The 18454-nt window shown below is 43.2% G+C and overlaps 1 protein-coding gene across 10 annotated transcripts in view; it reads right to left on the bottom strand.

Moving 5' to 3' along the window:
• Positions 1–7301: 7301 nt before the first annotated feature.
• The window catches only part of LOC112661286 (cytochrome c oxidase assembly factor 1 homolog), a 73149-nt gene continuing 61996 nt past the window's right edge, over positions 7302–18454 (bottom strand). For all 10 annotated transcript variants that reach the window (XM_035702015.2, XM_049096735.1, XM_025449254.3 and 7 more), the window contains 5 exons: positions 17536–17587; positions 15353–15452; positions 12659–12807; positions 8582–8658; positions 7302–7680 (listed from right to left, as the gene is read on the bottom strand). In XM_035702015.2, coding sequence (XP_035557908.1) covers positions 7581–7680; positions 8582–8658; positions 12659–12807; positions 15353–15437 — 411 coding nt within the window. In that variant the 5' untranslated portion in view covers positions 15438–15452; positions 17536–17587 and the 3' untranslated portion in view covers positions 7302–7580. The remainder of the gene's footprint in view (positions 7681–8581; positions 8659–12658; positions 12808–15352; positions 15453–17535; positions 17588–18454) is intronic.

Raw genomic sequence — 18454 nt, 5'->3', positions numbered from 1 at the left:
TACTCCACACATCAATGAATCTAGATGACAAAATTGTAATTGTTGAATGTTATTGGTTGATGAGCACATGGGGGTTTATTTTACCATTTTCTCTATTTTTGTGAATTTTTGAAAATGTCAACTTTTATGATAATGAGAGCCCAGTCTCTGTAGGAGATGGAAGTTACAGATGTGTAGGAGGAAATTGTGTGTGTGTGTGTGTGTGTGTGTGTGTGTGTGAATAAATTGATGTATGCATATGTGCTACACTAACCCACTGAATGTAATGTTAAGATTTCTTGGGGTTTCTTTTTTGCCATTAGGATACATCCCATCAAGGATGCTGAGTCAGAATTGTCTTCAAGTCACTTGAAGTATTTCTTCACTATAGGTTCATTTGTTTCAATATTTAAAAATATATTTTAAAGATTTTTTTTCCCTTGTGACTTAATTTCACTTTTAAATTATGTAAAAACAAAACAGCATGGTTTCAAAGTCAAAACGACACACAAAAAAAGGTACATTGGGCAGCTCGGGTGGCTCAGCAGCTTAGCGTTGCCTTCAGCCCAGGGTGTGATCCTGGAGACCCATTCAAGTCCCACGTCGGGCTCCCTGCATGGAGCCTGCTTCTCCCTCTGCCTGTGTCTCTTTGTGTCTCTCATGAATAAATAAATAAAATCTTAAAAAAAAAGTACATTCAGGTAAATATAGGTAAGTATAGTGTATAGTGTCCATCCTTGTCCCTACCTATATCCCCTTGCCATTTGTTTGCTTTCTCCAAGGTGGTTATTATTCCATTGTTCCTTTTTGAAAGCAGAAGCTAGTATGCACATAAACACACGCATTTGCAATATGCATTCATATATATATACTCAGTTATGTGAATATCAAAAGTCTCAAAGTCTGTTGATGGATATTTTGGTTATATTTGAGTCATCTCCAGTTTTTTGCTGTTATAAATAGTATTCAGTAAATAACAGTATGTTAATGGCATTTTGTATTTTTGACAGCTGCTTTTTAGCCTACAGTCTCAGACATAGGATTGGGGGGGTCAAGTGGTAAAGGTACCTATTTTTCTAGATTTTTTTTTTAAAGATTTATTTACTTGACAGAGAGAGCAGTCAGGGTGGCAGGCAGAGAGGGAGAAGCAGGCTTCCCACCGAGCTGAGAGCCAACTCGGGGCTCCATCATGACCCTGGGGTCATGACCTGAGCCCAAGGCAGATGCTTAACCCACTGAGCTACTCAGACACCCCAACCTTTTTCTAGATATTGTCGAATTCCCCTCTGTAGAAGTTGTACAGGGTGTTCCCAAAAGCATTTTAAGAGAGCCTGTTTCCTCACAGACTTACAAGAATGTAGGTTCTCAAATTTAGGGATTATTGCCAATTTGCTTGAAGAAAAATGGTATCTTTAGTTTTAATTTGCATTCTTTTTAAGAATGAGGTTGAGCCTTTTTATATACATATGTTTAAAATTCAACTGCATTTTTTTTCTATGAATTCATTAGTATCTTTTGCTACTGGGTTACCGTTTTTCTCTACTTTTGCTCTTTACAAATTAAGGATATCAACTTCTGCGATTTAAATTATAAATGCTGGGGCATGTGGGAGCCTGTCAGGTGAGTGTCCGACCCTTGGTTTCTGCTCAGGTCACGTGGATTGTGAGATGGAACCCCACTCTGGATTCCTTGCTTGCAGGGGAGTCTGCTCAAGATCCTCTCTCTGTCTCCCTCTGCCCCTCCCCAACCCCTGCTCTTCTTTTTTTTTTTTTTTTTTTTTTTTTTAATTTTTTTTTTAATTTTTTTTTTTTTTTTTTTTTTTATTTTTTTTATTTATGATAGTCACCGAGAGAGAGAGAGAGGCAGAGACACAGGCAGAGGGAGAAGCAGGCTCCATGCACCGGGAGCCCGACGTGGGATTCGATCCCGGGTCTCCAGGATCGCGCCCTGGGCCAAAGGCAGGCGCTAAACCGCTGCACCACCCAGGGATCCCTCTGCTCTTCTTTTTAAAAATTGTAAATATTTCCCCCAGTGTATTATTTGCTTTTTGTTATTTCTAGACATGTAGAAATTGGCTTTTATAGAGTCAAGTGGATTAATTCCCCTTATCACTTGTAGATGATGACTCACCATTGGAAGTTTCTGTACTTCCAGGTTCTAAGAATCACCTATGTTTTTGCTAGTATCTAGATAGTTTCATTTTTTTTTTTTTTTGATAGTTTCATTTTTACATTTAGATCTTCCATCTATTTGGAATTTGTATGGTGAGCAATGGATGGGATTTTATCCTTTTACATACATACATATATATATACATACATACATATATATACATATATATATACATATATATATATATCCTTTTCCTGATTTCCAACATCATTTTTCTGATGCCTTCTGCTCCCTCGCCTGACGTAGATGCCGCCTTTATCACAACCAGGTTTCCATGAGCACCTGGTCACACTTCTGGATCCTCTGTCCTATGACTCGGCAGTGGCTCTTCATGTTGGGACCACATTATTTCATTAATAAGTATGCTTTCATGTTTGGCAATACTAGCCCTCCCTCCTTGCTCTTGTTTGCAGGGATTTCCTGGCTACCTTTGCTTATTCTTCCAAATAAGTTTATAACTAATTAGCTTACGCAATTTAGAAAAATCCCTAGTGACACTTTTTTGGGTATCCCATTAAATTTAGCTCTGGGAGAACTGGCATCTTTCTGATGAAGACCCATGCTGCCCACAAATGTGGTCCGTCTTTCCATTTGTACAGTTCTACTTCTGTATCTGTTAGTACTGTTTTAGCACTTCTCATAGAAGTTTTGCAGGTTGCTTGCTAAGTGTTTTCCTAAATAATTTGGTTTTTATTGCTATAAATAGGGACTGCTCCCCATTATTTCTTCCAACTGGTTACTATTTGTATATGTGAAGATTCTTTCTACATATTAATCTTATATCCTCCACTAAATACTTTGTAGTTTTCCAGATTCCTTTGGGTTTTGCAGATACATAATCATATCTATATAAACAGCAACTGTTTTACTCTAATTCTTAGTACCCTTGCTTTTTTCCTTTATTTTTTGCCTAATACACTGGATATAACACAATGTTAAATAAGAGTGGATACAGTGTGGGGCAGCCCAGGTGGCTCAGCGGTTTAGCGCCGCCTTCAGTACAGGGCCTGATCCTGGAGACCCGGAATTGAGTCCCCACGTCGGGCTCCCTGCATGGAGCCTGCTTCTCCCTCTGCCTGTGTCCCTGCCTCTCTCTCTCTCTCTCTCTCTCTCTCTCTGTGTCTCTCATGAATAAATAAAATTTAAAAAAAAAATAGTAGATACAGTGCATCCTTACTTCTGACTTGAATGGAAAAACCTCTGGTAGCTTTCCACTGGAGTAAGATGCTGGCTTTAGGGAGTATGTGTTTGCCTACCCACTCCCGTCTTGGGCAAGGAAATGTCAATTCTCATTTGTTTTTATTATGTCAATGCCTTTCTGTATCAAAGTATCATCATTTTCCTCCTTAGCTCTATCAATATGATGAACTATATCAATGGATTTCTAGATACCAAACCACTTTGGATTCCTGAAATAAATCTCTCTGAGTCACTGTTAACAGAATATGCTAGATTAAGCTGATGTAAAAACAGCCCCTGATTTTATCAGAGGCTTACCATGGTTATTTCTTGCTCATGCCACATGTCCCACTGTATGTCAGCTGTAAGCTCTGGTTACATATCATCTTCATTCCAGAACCTAAGTCCCCGGAGTAGTTTGAGCAATACTGATTTTAAGGAAGAGAGAAAAGAAGACATGGTGAACCAAGGGCTGACACTTAAACCTTCTAGTCAGAAGTCTTACATATTCCTCCCATTCACAAATTCATTGGCCAAAAAAGCCACAGGATAATCCCTAAATTCAAGGCAGGGATGTATAATCTTCCCATAGGCAAGGCACCACAGTATTTTGTGAAAAATAATACAATATATCACTTACTATATGTCACTGGGTTTGGTTTGCTAAAATTCAGAATTTTCCAAGAACATTCATGAGAGATTTGTCTACAGTTTCTCACCTTATAAAATGAACTTGGAAGTACAAAATTACTTTCTTATTCAGTCTGCAAGGTGATTGACACTAACATAGCAGCTAAATTTAAAAGCTAAGTATTATGAGGTGGAGGGAAAATAATTTCTGCTTCAAAGGCTTATTATTTGGTGGCAAAAGGCATTTACCATACCACATGTAAAAAAATAAAAATTAAAAAAATAAAAAATAATTACAAAAGCAAACAAAATATTATACCATATGTGATCTGTGATACATACCTATGTCTGAGAGGCCTGTTTTTAATATTTTTACTCCCACTTTTCTACTCTGGATTGTAAAATGCCCCAGTTTTTCCGAACACAATCCTGACAGTACTCTCAAATGAACTACTCTGCTGAAGTCGGCCAAAAGACAAGCCTGGGCTGTGAGCAGGTTTCTAAGGAGGCGAGAATCCTGTGGGTGAGGACTGGAGGTTTTCCCAACATCCTCCCGCCGCCTCCTTGACCCCTGTAGTCATCAGGCCTCCTGTGTGGACCAGCAGCTTTGGCCCAAGCATCCCAACAAGCATTATAAACACTGCCTCACTTGTAAGGCAAGTGTTTGGTAAGTATTTAGTCATATTTTTTCAGACAGACAAACTGAAAACACCAGTCAAGTGGCCCAAGGCTAGTTGCCTTCTTAAAAACCTGCAGCTGCTGCCTATTGAATTACCTTAACCTTTCCACTATACCAGAGACCAGAGGCCAGAATTTGTCAAGTTCTGGCTTCTTCACATACATGTAATTTATTTCACTTTCATCTTTGTTGTAGCCAACTTTACCAAAACCAGGAGTAATAAACCTTGTCTTATCAGGTATTAAAGTCCCTGGACTGGAGAATAGTTGAAGGGAAGAGAGGTAGGAGGAAGCCAATTCTAGAAAAATGCAATAAATGGGGATCCCTGGGTGGCGCAGCGGTTTAGCGCCTGCCTTTGGCCCAGGGCGCGATCCTGGAGACCCGGGATCGAATCCCACATCGGGCTCCCGGTGCATGGAGCCTGCTTCTCCCTCTGCCTATGTCTCTGCCTCTCTCTCTCTCTGTGACTATCATAAATAAATAAATTTTTAAAAAAATGCAATAAATGATGGTAGAAAGTCCTACTGGCCCTGTCATGACACATTCATCATGGTCTCTTAAACCTTCATTAACTATAGAATCATACATATGCTTACTCCAAAACATCTGTTGCGTATGGCACATGCGACACGTGCAAAATGCTAACGCTGGCACATGCTATGGCCAGCTTACCTTTCCAGGGCTTTCTTTTACCACGTCTTCAACTAACCTATACCCCGACTGAATTGCCTATCATATTTCTGGGGCATAGCTCACATTTCTCCTGTTGAGGCCTTTTCTTGTGTTGCTCTTCCCACCTGCAACCCACTCTGTCATGCCTGAAATCTTAGACCTTAAGGCCCATCAGATCACCACTCCTAGATTACTGCTAGTCAGTATCTCACTCTTCTACATCATTTTAGCACCACTGCTTGAAACTCTTTTGGCGTAGTATCATGATACTCTGTGACTCTCGGGTCTCTCCCCACCCACTCAGCATGCCAGCTGGTAAGCAACTTAACAGGGGAGAGAGCAAGCCACGTCTTGTGAGGAAAGGCACATGGGAGTCATACTTCCATTTGTTGGCTGTGATTTCTGATTTGTTGGCTGTGCTCTCTCTTCCACAGTTTTTAGAATTATAATTCTGGTGAAGCCCCTTCTCCAGCCCCTGTCCTATTATGGGGTATGTGGGGCGGGGGTGGGGGGTGGGGGGGGTAGGGCACTTGCTCAGACTGCTTATGGGGAAAGAGTTGCTTTTCCTCTGATGACAATGCATTACAAGATGCCCTCAAGGTAGTTAACTGGAGTCAATGGCTGAGTCACAGCGATTACTGAATATACAGGAAGTAGTGGGCTGCAAACACACATCATTGTCACACTCAAAGCAAGGAAAAACAAGGTCTGTCTACTCTAATGACCTAAGTTCCGGCCTGTTCACAATCATCCAAAAAAGTAGTAAGTACATCCATGGAAGTAAACTGGAAAAAGTACCCTGGATGGTGACTTCCAAATAGAAATCAAGGCTCTTTTTCATGATATAATACTATTTCCTGTCAGTTGGATTAGACAGCCTCTTAATTAGTTCAAACTCTACAGAAAAACTGCCACTTGCTTTTACTTTAAGAACAGACGGCCCACCCGGACCCTGGTTTTCTATGATTTGGCAACAGCATGAAAAACAAACAAACATTGAAAGGAAGTAAAAGTTGGAGGAAAATTAGATATGAAGCAATAGATAAACTGACACATATACAATAAACAGTATGTAATTGTTCAAAAATAAAGCAGCACAAAACTGCATACAGTGTTACCATTTACATATAGTAATACAGGTTGTAATATTTATCAAAAAGCAGCACAAAACTGCATACAGTGTTACCATTTACATATAGTAATACAGGTTGTAATATTTATCAATAAGCATTGGGCAAAAGTGCTCTCAGAGAAAGACTCACTTTTCCCTCTCTAATCTATTCAAAGAACGTTTATGTTTTTAAAGAAACAAGCTCCAGAATAGAAGTAACGTCCACCGGTTGAAGGCCTCATGCTCTACCAGCATGTTTAAGCTCAATAAGTGAATATTAAGAATGTAGGAAAAGAGCTCATGAATGTCCTTTATTGTGGGCAATTATAACCATATCAAGCCTAATCACACTGGCCTTTTCAAAGCAAAGGTATCAGATTTCTGGTTTTCATCAGCTCCCGTGCTCAGAAGGAAGGAAGATCTTTGGCTTCATAATACTCTTCCCTCATAAAACAGGTTAAACCTAAAGGTGTGCATCTCTAATATGGGGTTGTTGGCAAAGCAGAAGGATAAGGACCTGCTAGCTTTAAATTATCATTCCTAAATTAGTTTTGCATGTGCTATGGACACATAGAAATACTTTAAGCTTCTGAAATGTTTGGATTAAAGCAGTTATTTTGCAAATCTTCAATCAGGCAGGCAGTAGGTGATTAAAACAGAAATAAAACATCAGTGAAGCAAAAGAAAATACTCCGAAGGGACTGAGAATGTTCACAAGCTACTAGGCAACATGAATTCAGGGTAGGGCATCCTTACTGTTAACACTTAAGGATCTCTTCAGGGATAGTCAGTCTCAGTCTTCTCATGGATGGAACTGAAAAATACGGCGGGGGGAGGAGGAAAAAATAAGATGACAACTAGCAAAAATCAATAAACACCTTTGTTAATATGGATCGCTTTTATTCTGTACTTTGCTTTTAGACAGTGAATTTTCAAATAAATTCTTATAAATTTGCAGTAAATTTTTCACTTCTGATTAAAAGAAACAAACAAAAACCACCACACAATAGTTGTGGTCAAATTAGAAATTACACCAAAATTACCATATGACAGTACATACAATCACCCCTGGCGACTGGGAAGCTGGCTCCCAGCCACGGAGGGCACGCGGTGAGGAGGAAGGGCCCTGCTGGGAGCAAACAGTCTTTCTGATCATCTTTACTCCTCTTTGACTTCATGACCACTGTTCCCACTGTGCTTGAACACAGGAATCTGCTGACCATCCTTGAGCTTTAAGAAGACCTCCTGAAGGTGCCACCTGAGAGAAACCAAAAGAGTAGTCTCCTCTCTAATCACATACAGCAAGGCAAATCCATGGTGGGAGGGGGGGTGGGGGGCAGTTATTTTTTGAATAATGTCTTAAAATTTTAAACACTATTGTACACTGGAGCTATGTTAGCATAATATTTTAACTTTGTATTATGGACTCATTGTCTAACCAGCATCACTGTTAAGGCAAGTTTAACAAGGAATGAATGACAGGTGAATGGAAGGGGCCCCAGGGGAGAGGAGAGGCTTATTCCCCATTTCCTAATTCACATCAACCTTCCATTCCTGGCTGGAACTCAGCCAGCTCCTTCATTAATCCCAGGCACAGGGGTCAATGAGCCCAGGGGGAGCCAGGTGGAGGTTGCCTAAGGGCTGCTTGCTCCTTTTGTCCTGGGGAATTAAAACACATCTTGGCTAAACAGCAAGCATCTCTGAGAGAGACTTCCCAAGGGGGAAGTGAGTGAATGTAGCTACTGGCAACCAGACAAGAAAAGCCAATTAACGGGGTGGAGATCTTATAGAAAGAATGTGATGAATAATTCTGGAACAGGAACCCATGCCTTTCTTCATTTGTAATGACCGAGGCAGTAGTGTTAGAAGCTGCAACACAGCATCAATTACCGTAGATCTAGACCACTGTAACTGTAAAGTTCTTCACAGTCAGCAACATAAGGACAGCACAATTCACGCCATTGTACTGGATAAAATGTCTGGATGAGCTAAGAGCCAAACACACTGGCTTGGCATCCAGGCCATGGAACTTTTCGAGCTTTGAAAAATGAACTGTTATTCCTGCAATCATTTCACTACAAATGAAAACGGCAATCAGGCTTGTTGCGATCAGAAAGTTCTCTTCCTGCTCCCCCATTCCCAGCCACCCTCCACAATACCTCTGAAAGGGGGCATCTCTGGATGAGCTGACATAGAGATGGCCCTCTGACTTGGATCCAGAGACAGGAATCTTCAACTGGGGGTTAAAAAATGTGAGATACAATTGGATACATTGTTGTCCTCTAAGGAGAAGAAAAAAATGCTATTTTCAGAGCAAACCCTAAGAAGTCCAAAAGTCATTCACATAATCGGTTGTTTTCTAACTGAGCCTCGCTGCAGAACTGACCTGATTTTCCATCTGGCTCCCTCCAAATGTCCTGCCCCTCTTTGGGTGGTTTGGTGAGGTCAATCGCAGTCCTCCTATTAGGCAAAGGGACCTTATGTGCAAACTCAATGCTCTGAGTACTGACAATGATACTCAAAACGCCACTGCTAGAAAAGAACAAACTACAGATACTTGCAACAACACGGATATCAGAGATAGACCAAGTGAAAGACTCTACCCAAAAATACATAATGCATGATTTCATGTTCCAGAACAGGCTAAAAAATATCAGAAAAGTGATGGTCTCCAGCAGGGCTGAGGGATGTGAGAGGACCAGGAGGGGAGAGCATGAGGGACTCTGAGGTGATGTGAACAGCCTCCATCTAGATGGGGGCATGAGTTGCACAGGTGTATGCGTCTATTAAAATTCATCAAAAAGACAGGCTTGTACCTTTCCCTAAATGCAAATTTTACCTCAAAAAAAGAAAAGAACAATAAACAAATATTAAACTCTGGCTAATGATATGTTGCTTATGTGTTTAAATGAAGTGTATGGATGTTTGAAAATAATGTGTTCATGGACAGAGATATGGCTAGGACAACAGATAATGGGATAAAGCGGATCAAAATATTATAGCTGACCCTTGAACAACATGTCAAAAATCGCAACTAACTTTCGACTCCCTCAAAACTTAACTACTACTAGCCTACTGTTGATCAGAAGCCTTACTGACAACGTAAACAGTTGATTAACACATTTCTTGGTTGTCATATGTATTTTACATTGTATTCCTACAATAAAGCAAGCTAGAGGAAAAAAAGTTAAAATCATAAGGAAAAGCAAATACATTTACAGTATTTTATGTCCTGAAAAATCTGTGTATTAAGTGGGCCCATCCAGTTCAAACCTGTGTCATTCAAGGATCAACTCTAATCGAATCCAGGTAGCAGCTATGTGGGTGCCACAGTATAAATTCTTTTATCTTTTCTGTATGTTTAAAACCTTTCATAATAAAAGAGAAAAAAAGTCCACTGTTTAAATGGAGGAGCTATTACCAGCAATTTTGAGGGGGCACATACTCTGATCTGGACCATAAAGAACAGGCTTTGAGGAAAGTATGTGGAGGCTCCTTTGGGAAAGATGGCAAGGAGTTCTTGGCCAGTTCTTGGGCCCTAGTGACTGCGGGCTGGGCCCACACCACATGGGGGATGCTGCCCAGATGCTGCCCAGATGCTGCTGTGCCCTGAGCCGAGGGATCAGCCTGGGAGCCTCAGAGCGAGCCGGGACATACCACTTAACACTCCTACTTAGAAACACATTGAACGTAGAATGTTCGATTTCTCAGTGAAAACTAAAGATGGTTTGAGCCTTTGGAAAGGGACACAACGTGGTGGTAGGGAAGCCTGTTATCAGGCACCTGCAGGGCCCCAGGTGATGGGACACACTTCCTGGGCTGCAGGTGATGGACAAAGGTACTTTCAGGAGCTAAGAGAGCCTTATCTCAGCCACTCCAAACTGCCACCGAGACAAAGAAGTGCTTGATATATACACCCAACATCTGTGTTTATTCTCCCTCTTTCATTTATTTGAACACACTTTACAGAAGAAAGACACGGGCTTTGGGATGATGGTTCCCTTGCCTGAGTGGAGAAGTAGTCCCCTGTCACGCTAAGACAGTTCTGCAGGTTCCACTTTTGGGACAGAGCCCCCCTTTTCTTGGGATTATAAAATGAAGCAGCAGAGCCCAGACTGAGCATCTCTGCATTCTACAAGAAAACACAAGAAAGTTGTGTGTATGTGTGTGGGGGTGTGTGTAGACAGAAGCAAGTAGGACGGTGACCAGCAGCAGACACTGCCTTCCGGCAGCTGCGCCTCCACAGGTGGGTGAGGTTGGTACAGGCTGCTTTCTCCACCGGCCAGACCTTGCCAGAGAGTAAAGCCAATGTTTGCTAAACCACAATGTTGGTAGTTGGTGGCTATTTCACACATACATCTGGGGAAGAAAAATTCTTCAGTATGACAACTACCCCATGAACAACGGACATTCTCACCTCTGGGGAAAATAAACTACAAATAGGGGGCTTTGGGATTAGACAGCATGTGTCGTATACATGCGTCGTTACACACAGCTGACTGTAGAGGAGGTGAGTAAAGAACACTGAGAAAATGTCATACGTGCTCTGTAAACTGAAGAGCAAGAGCTGACCTTGAACTCTCGTCCCTGTTGAACTATGGTGCTGCCACGTAGTAGAATCCCAAAGCCAGCACCAGAGCCAACACTGCCATGTGTCGCGGGAACCCGGGCTGCAGGAAGCCGGGGGTGAAGCCCTCTCGGCACCTCTCGCAGTGTGCCATGATTCTGGACCAAAGCAAAAGGTGGACCTGACCAGAGAAGCTTCCCTACCACAAGCACAATGGTGTCAACCACTCATCAGGGCACCAGAGCAGAGAACTGATGCTGTGTCAACCTGCCCTCAGCAAAGGCGCCTGCAGCCTTCCCGAGCCCAAGCATCAAAAGCAGACCCAGTGTTCTGTGCTGCAGACACAGTGAACAGCCAGAAGAGCCATCCCACATGTTGTGACAGGCTTGACGACAGTGCACAGAAGGCCATCTGGCACTCTGCACCTGTCCGCCCCTTCCCTTTTCTCCTCCTGGGCTCCTCCTCTTGCCTAGTGGTACTGCCACCCTTCCATTCACCCAGGTTGGACATGAAAGCATCACTTCTGACCCACCCTCTCCTGACAGAACCAAGCCACAGCTCTGGCCCATGCTCTCACCACTGCACATCTGCATGGCGATGCTGCTTTCCTAAAGGCAGTTCCCCATACCTGTTCCCTGGATATCATCAATCAGCTTGAATTTGCTTTCTTTTAAAGCCAGATCAAATACTTTATCAAAATACTTGAGCTTGAATAGCTTTTGTAAGAAAAATATCCCAATGAAACAATTCCCATTAAAAAATTCATAAAAACAATAACCCCCCAAAAAACTAGATTAGGTCATCTTGCTCTTATCATTAAAATCCTTCCAGCTTCTGCTGGCCCCAGAATCAAGTGTGCACACTTCACATGATGATGTCACGGCCCTGCAGCCCAGCCCAGCCCAGCCCAGCTACCCACATCTCCCTCCACAGCCTGTACCTCCACTGAGTTCACCCTGGCAGGAAACACGGCGGCATGCCTTCACGTGCATGCTGCGCCTGGGCCTGGCATTCCTTTCTTCTACGACAATATTCCAGGTCAATACCTGCTCCCTCCGGAGCCACTACGACAGCACTTGCCTCACTCTGCCTTACTTGGAAGTTTTAAGCTATAGTCCTTGAAAGCCTGCATCTCTATATTCCCCACGCAGCATAGAATCATTCCTTTAATTTGACATGAACTCAAAACATAGTTGTCAGGTTGATTTTCCTGGCTGAACTATAAAAGAACATCAGATGCAACTGAGAAAATGGGACTGGCTTCCCATAGAAGCAATGCAAATAAATGGGCAGCAAAACTACAGTTTCCAGAGTTGCTCATATTTGAATGAGCACTGACTGGCTGTGGATGTACTTCAAGTTCAAAGCTGAAGCTGTGGCTCCACCACCACACTCACTTCCCTACAACCTTCAGGTCAAGATGGTGACCTGAGCCAGAACACCTCCTTCCCTGCACCATTAATTCCTCAGAAAGGAAGAAAAATATAGGAGAATAAATTAACCCATACAGCCTTCAGAAGTGCTCAGTAAAACCTAGGGGCAGTTTTGCTCAGTGAATTTTCTCATAAAATCTTATTCCAGATTCCTCCTAGACTCCCCCCAGATGGTGGGAGCCCTCTCCTCGACTTTGATAGGCACTCAGCCTGAGTCTGCACGGGAAGCACATTACCTGGGCATCAGCAATGTCCACAAAGTTGTACTTGTCAGTGAGGTGGAGATAGTGGATGTGGAGAGGAGGGCCCAGGGCTTCCAGGGCCTCAGGGCGGCTGTGCAGCTGCTCCAATGCCAGCTGGTAATAGGAAGCCTTGGAGAAAGCTTCTAAAGGGGAAAGACAGTTGTTATATATTTATTTTTCTTTTTTCAACTTGGTAGACTCTCTGCAGAAAGTCAGAGGACACAATTCACGTACAGCATGGAAACAGAAACAAATGTGAAATTTCTGGATGGAAAAATAATTAGGGGGATCCCTGGGTGGCACAGAGGTTTAGCGCCTGCCTTTGGCCCAGGGCGCGATACTGGAGACCCAGGATCAAATCCCACGTCGGGCTCCCGGTGCATGGAGCCTGCTTCTCCCTCTGCCTGTGTCTCTGCCTCTCTCTCTCTCTCTCTGTGACTATCATAAATAAATAAAAAGAAAAAGAAAAAAGAAAAAAAGAAAAATAATTAGGGACCATCCACTGTTAAGCTGTCCATTTTAGAAAAAGTCAGTATCTGCAGGAATATGGTAGATGAACGTGAGCAAGGTATTTGATAGTCCTATGCCTCAATCTCTCCATCTCCTGTTTCCTGCCTCACGCATTGCCTCATTTCTTCATCAAGGGATTGGCTTGGAGCTTCTCCAGTTTTCCTTTTAGTTCTAAAGTCATATGATTCCATGACTGGCTCAAAGTGACACAGCCCAAGGCAGAGCTGTGGCCACAGTCTATGACTCTGAACTTTTAAACACTGCTCCCTCCACTAAGATGAAGGTCCTGATAAACTGGCAAAAAAAAGGACCACACAAAACCCTTGGGCCAAGAAACAGAAACTGAAAATGCTAATTTGTCATGTTTATAGATTTTTTTTTTAAATATTTTATTTATTTATTCATGAGAGACACAGAGAGAGAGAGAGAGAGAGAGAGAGAGAAACACAGGCAGAAGGAGAAGCAGGCTCCATGCAGGGAGCTTGACTTGGGACTCAATCCCAGTCTCCAGGATCACGCTTGGGGCTGAAGGCGGTGCTAAACCGCTGAGCCACCCGGGCTGCCCATCATGTTTATAGATTTTTTTTTTAAATCATGTTTATAGATTTAAGGTAACATTTCATGTAGGTAAAGCCTTTAAATTGTCCTCAGTCGTAGGTACACTTCTTGGTCCAAAGGCTACTAGTAGAAGCACCTCCCTGAAGGTGTAAGATAGACAAGCTGTCCCTGGGAAAGAGCAAGAGTAGGCTTCCCAAGTAGGGTTTTCAGTTTGGCAACAAGAAAGAGCTTCCTTCCTATAGGCCTGATCTCAATTTTGGGACAGAAAGACACGTTGAGCCTGGAGGGGCCAAGGAGAATACCCCTCGCAGGCTGCATCCCAGGAGTGGGCTTGTAGGGGATGCTGCAGGTATGAACAGGTGCCAGCCAAGACAAGAAGAGGAGCAGTGAAGGCTGGCTCCAGATTTTCATGGCTAGACACTGTTCTCAATATTTCGTGTGTCTCACAGGGCTCAATAGATCACAGGTTGTGAGATTTTATTTTACAACAATTTCATGCACAGGCACTAATATTATCTCTCATTGCACAGATAACTGAGGTGAGAGATCCTCCCACAGGGCCACACAGTGCAGAGCTGGAGCTGGGATTCAACTCAGGAGGGTGGCTACAGGTACCAGCTGGGGTGTCTCTACTGGATGACTCCAGCCTTCTAAGAAGGAAAGGCAGGCAGTCTCCCAACCCCTAAAATGCACCCATTCGTGTTGTGTCCTGCCCCCATCCCCGTGGCAAAAGGGGAGAGGAGACTGAGCTATTCCAGTCTGAATTATCCCTGGCGGTGCTCATCTCAGGTCACCTCAAGACTCTGAGACCTGTGGGCCAACTCTGAAGGAAGATGGGGAACAATGTATGCAGAGGACACTGAGCTCTCATTGCCTGTCTGCTGGTAATACTCACATCCTGGCAGGAAGTGAAAATGGCACAGAGTCAGAGTGAGAAGCCAAGCTCGACAGGCATAAAGGATCTTCAAAGAAAGTCAGTCTTGGAAAAAAAAAAAAAAAACTGCTGCTGCTTTGCAACCAGCAGCATTAAAATGACCTTAAATGCCTTGGCTGTCCACAGTAATTGTGGCCTGTCTTTACAAATTCAAATTTGGTTGCAGTGGGGCTGGACGTGGCATCTGTCAGGATTTTGCATTCTGGACCCTGCTTTTATTTTCTGCTCTCACCAAAGTCTCTTGCTCAAGGTCCCCTCCTCCACTAAATCAATAGCAGAGAATGGCAGGGCAAACAGGCTGACGACACTTGAGAATCAGCCAGTTTTCCCCACCTGTGAACCATCTGGTATTCCCCTTCCCTCTCTTCTTTATATAATCTCAGAAATCTTAAGGGATCTCTTGTGTGTGCACTAGAGTAAAAGCTCATCTTGCTTTTTGAAAGGCCCCTGATGCAAATGAATCCTGGTCCTTTTATTTGCACTCATAGCTCCAGGAAAAACTAGGATTATAGGATAAGCAAGAAGCTATAGCCAATGGGAATAGTGTACGGGCTTCTAAAAATAGCCCTCTCCTCCTTTCTCTAATCTGCTGAAAGCATCTGAAGTATTTCCTTTGATGGAGGAGCAGGGGTGAGACAGCTAGGAGGAAGCCATGCCTCAAGTGGCTTGGTTTGCTAGATACTTACTTTGTATAAGGTAATATATAAGGGTACAGCTCCCGCTGGTCACCACACTGGAAAAAAAGAGCAGTCTCCCCAGAGGCAATGGCATTTTGCTTCCTGGAGACTTGAAAACAAAAGGCATGGATTTATTGTTAAATTCAGGTTTAGGCCAAGGGCCTTTGCCTGTGTCGGCCACACAGGGAAAGAAAGCTAAAGAGGAAGCCAGCATGGAGGCGAGGCCACCTTCTCTATTTGCTTCCTTTCAGAAAGCCGGGCCGGCTCTGGAGCCAAAGCAAAATGCCCTCCCGAGGGTGGCCCACATCCAGGACCCAGGCCGTGGGGGCGATGGCTGAGCACAGAGCAAGCATTCAGCCCTGCTGTCTTTTCGGACAGAACCCGGCCTGTGTGCCAAGTCCTGCACGGCCAGGAAGCACAACCACTTTGTCTCAGGCCGGCTGGTAAACAGGAAGCTTATCCTTTTGTGGCAATAGTTGGTCTTATGAGGCTACGAATGGGCTGGCGTGGTCACTGGTTGCTTTCTTTCATATTTTGAAAAATGTCCCACCCCCTGGATGAGGAAACCATGATCATGACTTTCAAGATGAATGAACAGAGGGAGAGGAGCCAGCTCAGCAAATTCAGCACACCACACCCACCCTGGCCTCAACGCCAGTCTAAGAAGCCCTGAGCCCTGGGTGGGGCTTGAGGCCGCACTTAGGCCTCAAAGGCGCCAATTATCTACCTTCCTAGTGGCCACTTAACCACTGCTCACACCTGGCCTGGGCCACCCTGTTAAGCTGTAAGATACCCAGCCATAAAGCAGAGGAGGACACTGGCTTAAATCAGGGTGACCATTCAAATGCCCACAAGACCACCCAAGTCATATAAATGAGAGAAGACACTGAAAAGTGAGGAGTGCGTGGCCCAGCCAAGGGACAGCTTCAGCCCGCCTCCAGCTCATAATGGCTTTGTGAGCCAAGTCTAGATGGATCTTCCAGTATTTCAAGAGGTCTTTTATGTGAAACTGTCTAATTCTAAATGTTGACAACTAATTAAAAAAAAAAAAAAAAACCAACACAATGCCTATGAGTCAGATTCTTTCCTCAGGCTTCCAGTTTGCTTTGACCACCCAAGCCGCATCGGGGCATCCTCACCCTCCGGCAAGATTTAGGTAAATTCCTCTGTCTTGGTTGATATTTTTCCAAAAAAGAAATGAGATTTTGGGCAGAGACGGAAATCCCAGGTTATAGGAAGAGAAAGATGAAAGTGTTTATGTCCCCATTTGAAGACTGTATCTTAGATTTTATGTGTTTATTTAGGACAAAGTCTTTGATGTGACGTAAAGGGGTCTCAGACATTGCTGTGCCAAGAGACGTGGGCATAATGCTAGCTCCTGTGCCAGCTGAACCTGTGAGTCAAGGCATCCATATTCTCACCATTTCCTCCTCTAACTTCTAGAATACAGAGTGTAACAACACGGTCTGCTTATCACTTCTGATAAGGTACATGAATCCATAAGAAGGTCTACTGGAGAAAGTTCCTCATGTGGATATTCTTTCTGGGAACTGAGAACTGAACACACCCTCAGATAAGGTTCAGGTTGACCAGTTCTACATAAAAAGTACATTAAATTGAGGTCTATGTATAGAAAGGAATTTCATCAACGTATCAAATCAGGGAGCATGAAGCTGTAGATCATCCCTGTATTATTTACTTCTATCCAGTGTTATCCAATTAAGAGAAACCCAAGATACATGTACTGGGATTTCTGGGACAGTTTTGGCTGGTTCTGGGTAGTTTGTAAGGATACTTATGAAAGTGGAATGTAAAGTTAATTACAGCAATGTGATCTGGGAAAAGTCACTTAGTCTCATAATGAAAATGGTCAGAGCAGCTCCAAAAAATGCATGAGTCAGATCTTGCTTAATGTGAAGGACAGTTCAGGAGGGTGGAGCAGTGAGTGTGAATCACACAGAATTCCACACAAGGTTGTAGTTTCTAAGGCCAGCAGGAGGTGTGAGGAGAAAAGTGTTCTGAAGCAATGCAGAGACTAGCTGCCCATCTCTCATGTGAAGTTACAGTCAAGGGTGGACACAGAGACCAGGAAAACCGCACAATTATTGAGGGAGCAACTTACATCTACTGTCTAACTTGAGAATACTCTGGCAAGCTCTAATAGGGAACACAGCCCCCAGAACATGCATTACCTTTGCCACTTCACCGCACAGCTTTCTTGAAAATCATCAGAGGACAGTTACTCTGCAATTAGATAAAGGTGTTACATTAGAATCAAACCCAGCTCTGATTTCCAGGTTTAGACAGCCAAGATTTATTACCAATCCAAGCTTTGCAACATGAAGTTAGGTTTAAATTTCAAAACAAGCCTTGTCTATAAAGGGCCCTGGTTTGCCCTACTTTCTCTTTTGCCATATTAAGAAGACACGACGAAGCCTGCTGGATTCCTGTGTGTGTATGGTGACCTCTTGCAGCAATCAGAAAACTGCTGTGGGAGGGGCAGGCGCCCTTGGGTCCGCAGCCGCCCACCGAAATGAGGTGCTATCAACAGAAGCTGTACACCATGAATTAAAGACAGTTTCTCGGGGTTAAAAAGAAACAATAGTGTCTGTATAGACTTTAATAATAATGATAATAGGTAACACATATCTCTTACTATGAGGCACTTGGCACCTATATTCTAAGCACTATACATACAATAAATAATTCACTTAATTCTCCCAATCACCTCATGAAGTAGGAACTACTGTTATCATCCCTATTTTACAGATAAACCTGAGGCACAGTGAAGTAGAGTGCCCAAATTTACAGACCTGTGTCTTAAGTGGTGGAACTGGGATTCAGACCCCAGCAGTCTAGCCCAGAATCTGTGTTAATTGCCATGATACACTGACTTGAAGATCTCTGATTTCAGAAATGTGAAATGTAAAAAAATAAATGTCTCTAAATTCAATATACTCATAATGTTCAGTACAAAAAGGCCTCATCATAAATGGCTTTCCTGCTATTTTTTTGTAATAAGAATGTAGCATATACTTATACTTTCACTCTTTTGTTTAGCCAATGGTTGCTGAGGGCCAGCTCTGGTCAGATAAAGAGTGCTGAGGGGAG

Source organism: Canis lupus, chromosome 18 (genome assembly GCF_003254725.2).
Source record: "Canis lupus dingo isolate Sandy chromosome 18, ASM325472v2, whole genome shotgun sequence".
NCBI classification, from domain to species: Eukaryota; Metazoa; Chordata; class Mammalia; order Carnivora; family Canidae; genus Canis; species Canis lupus.
The sequence above is the reverse complement of the archived record's forward strand: the minus strand, read 5'-3'. Positions and strand labels throughout refer to the sequence as shown.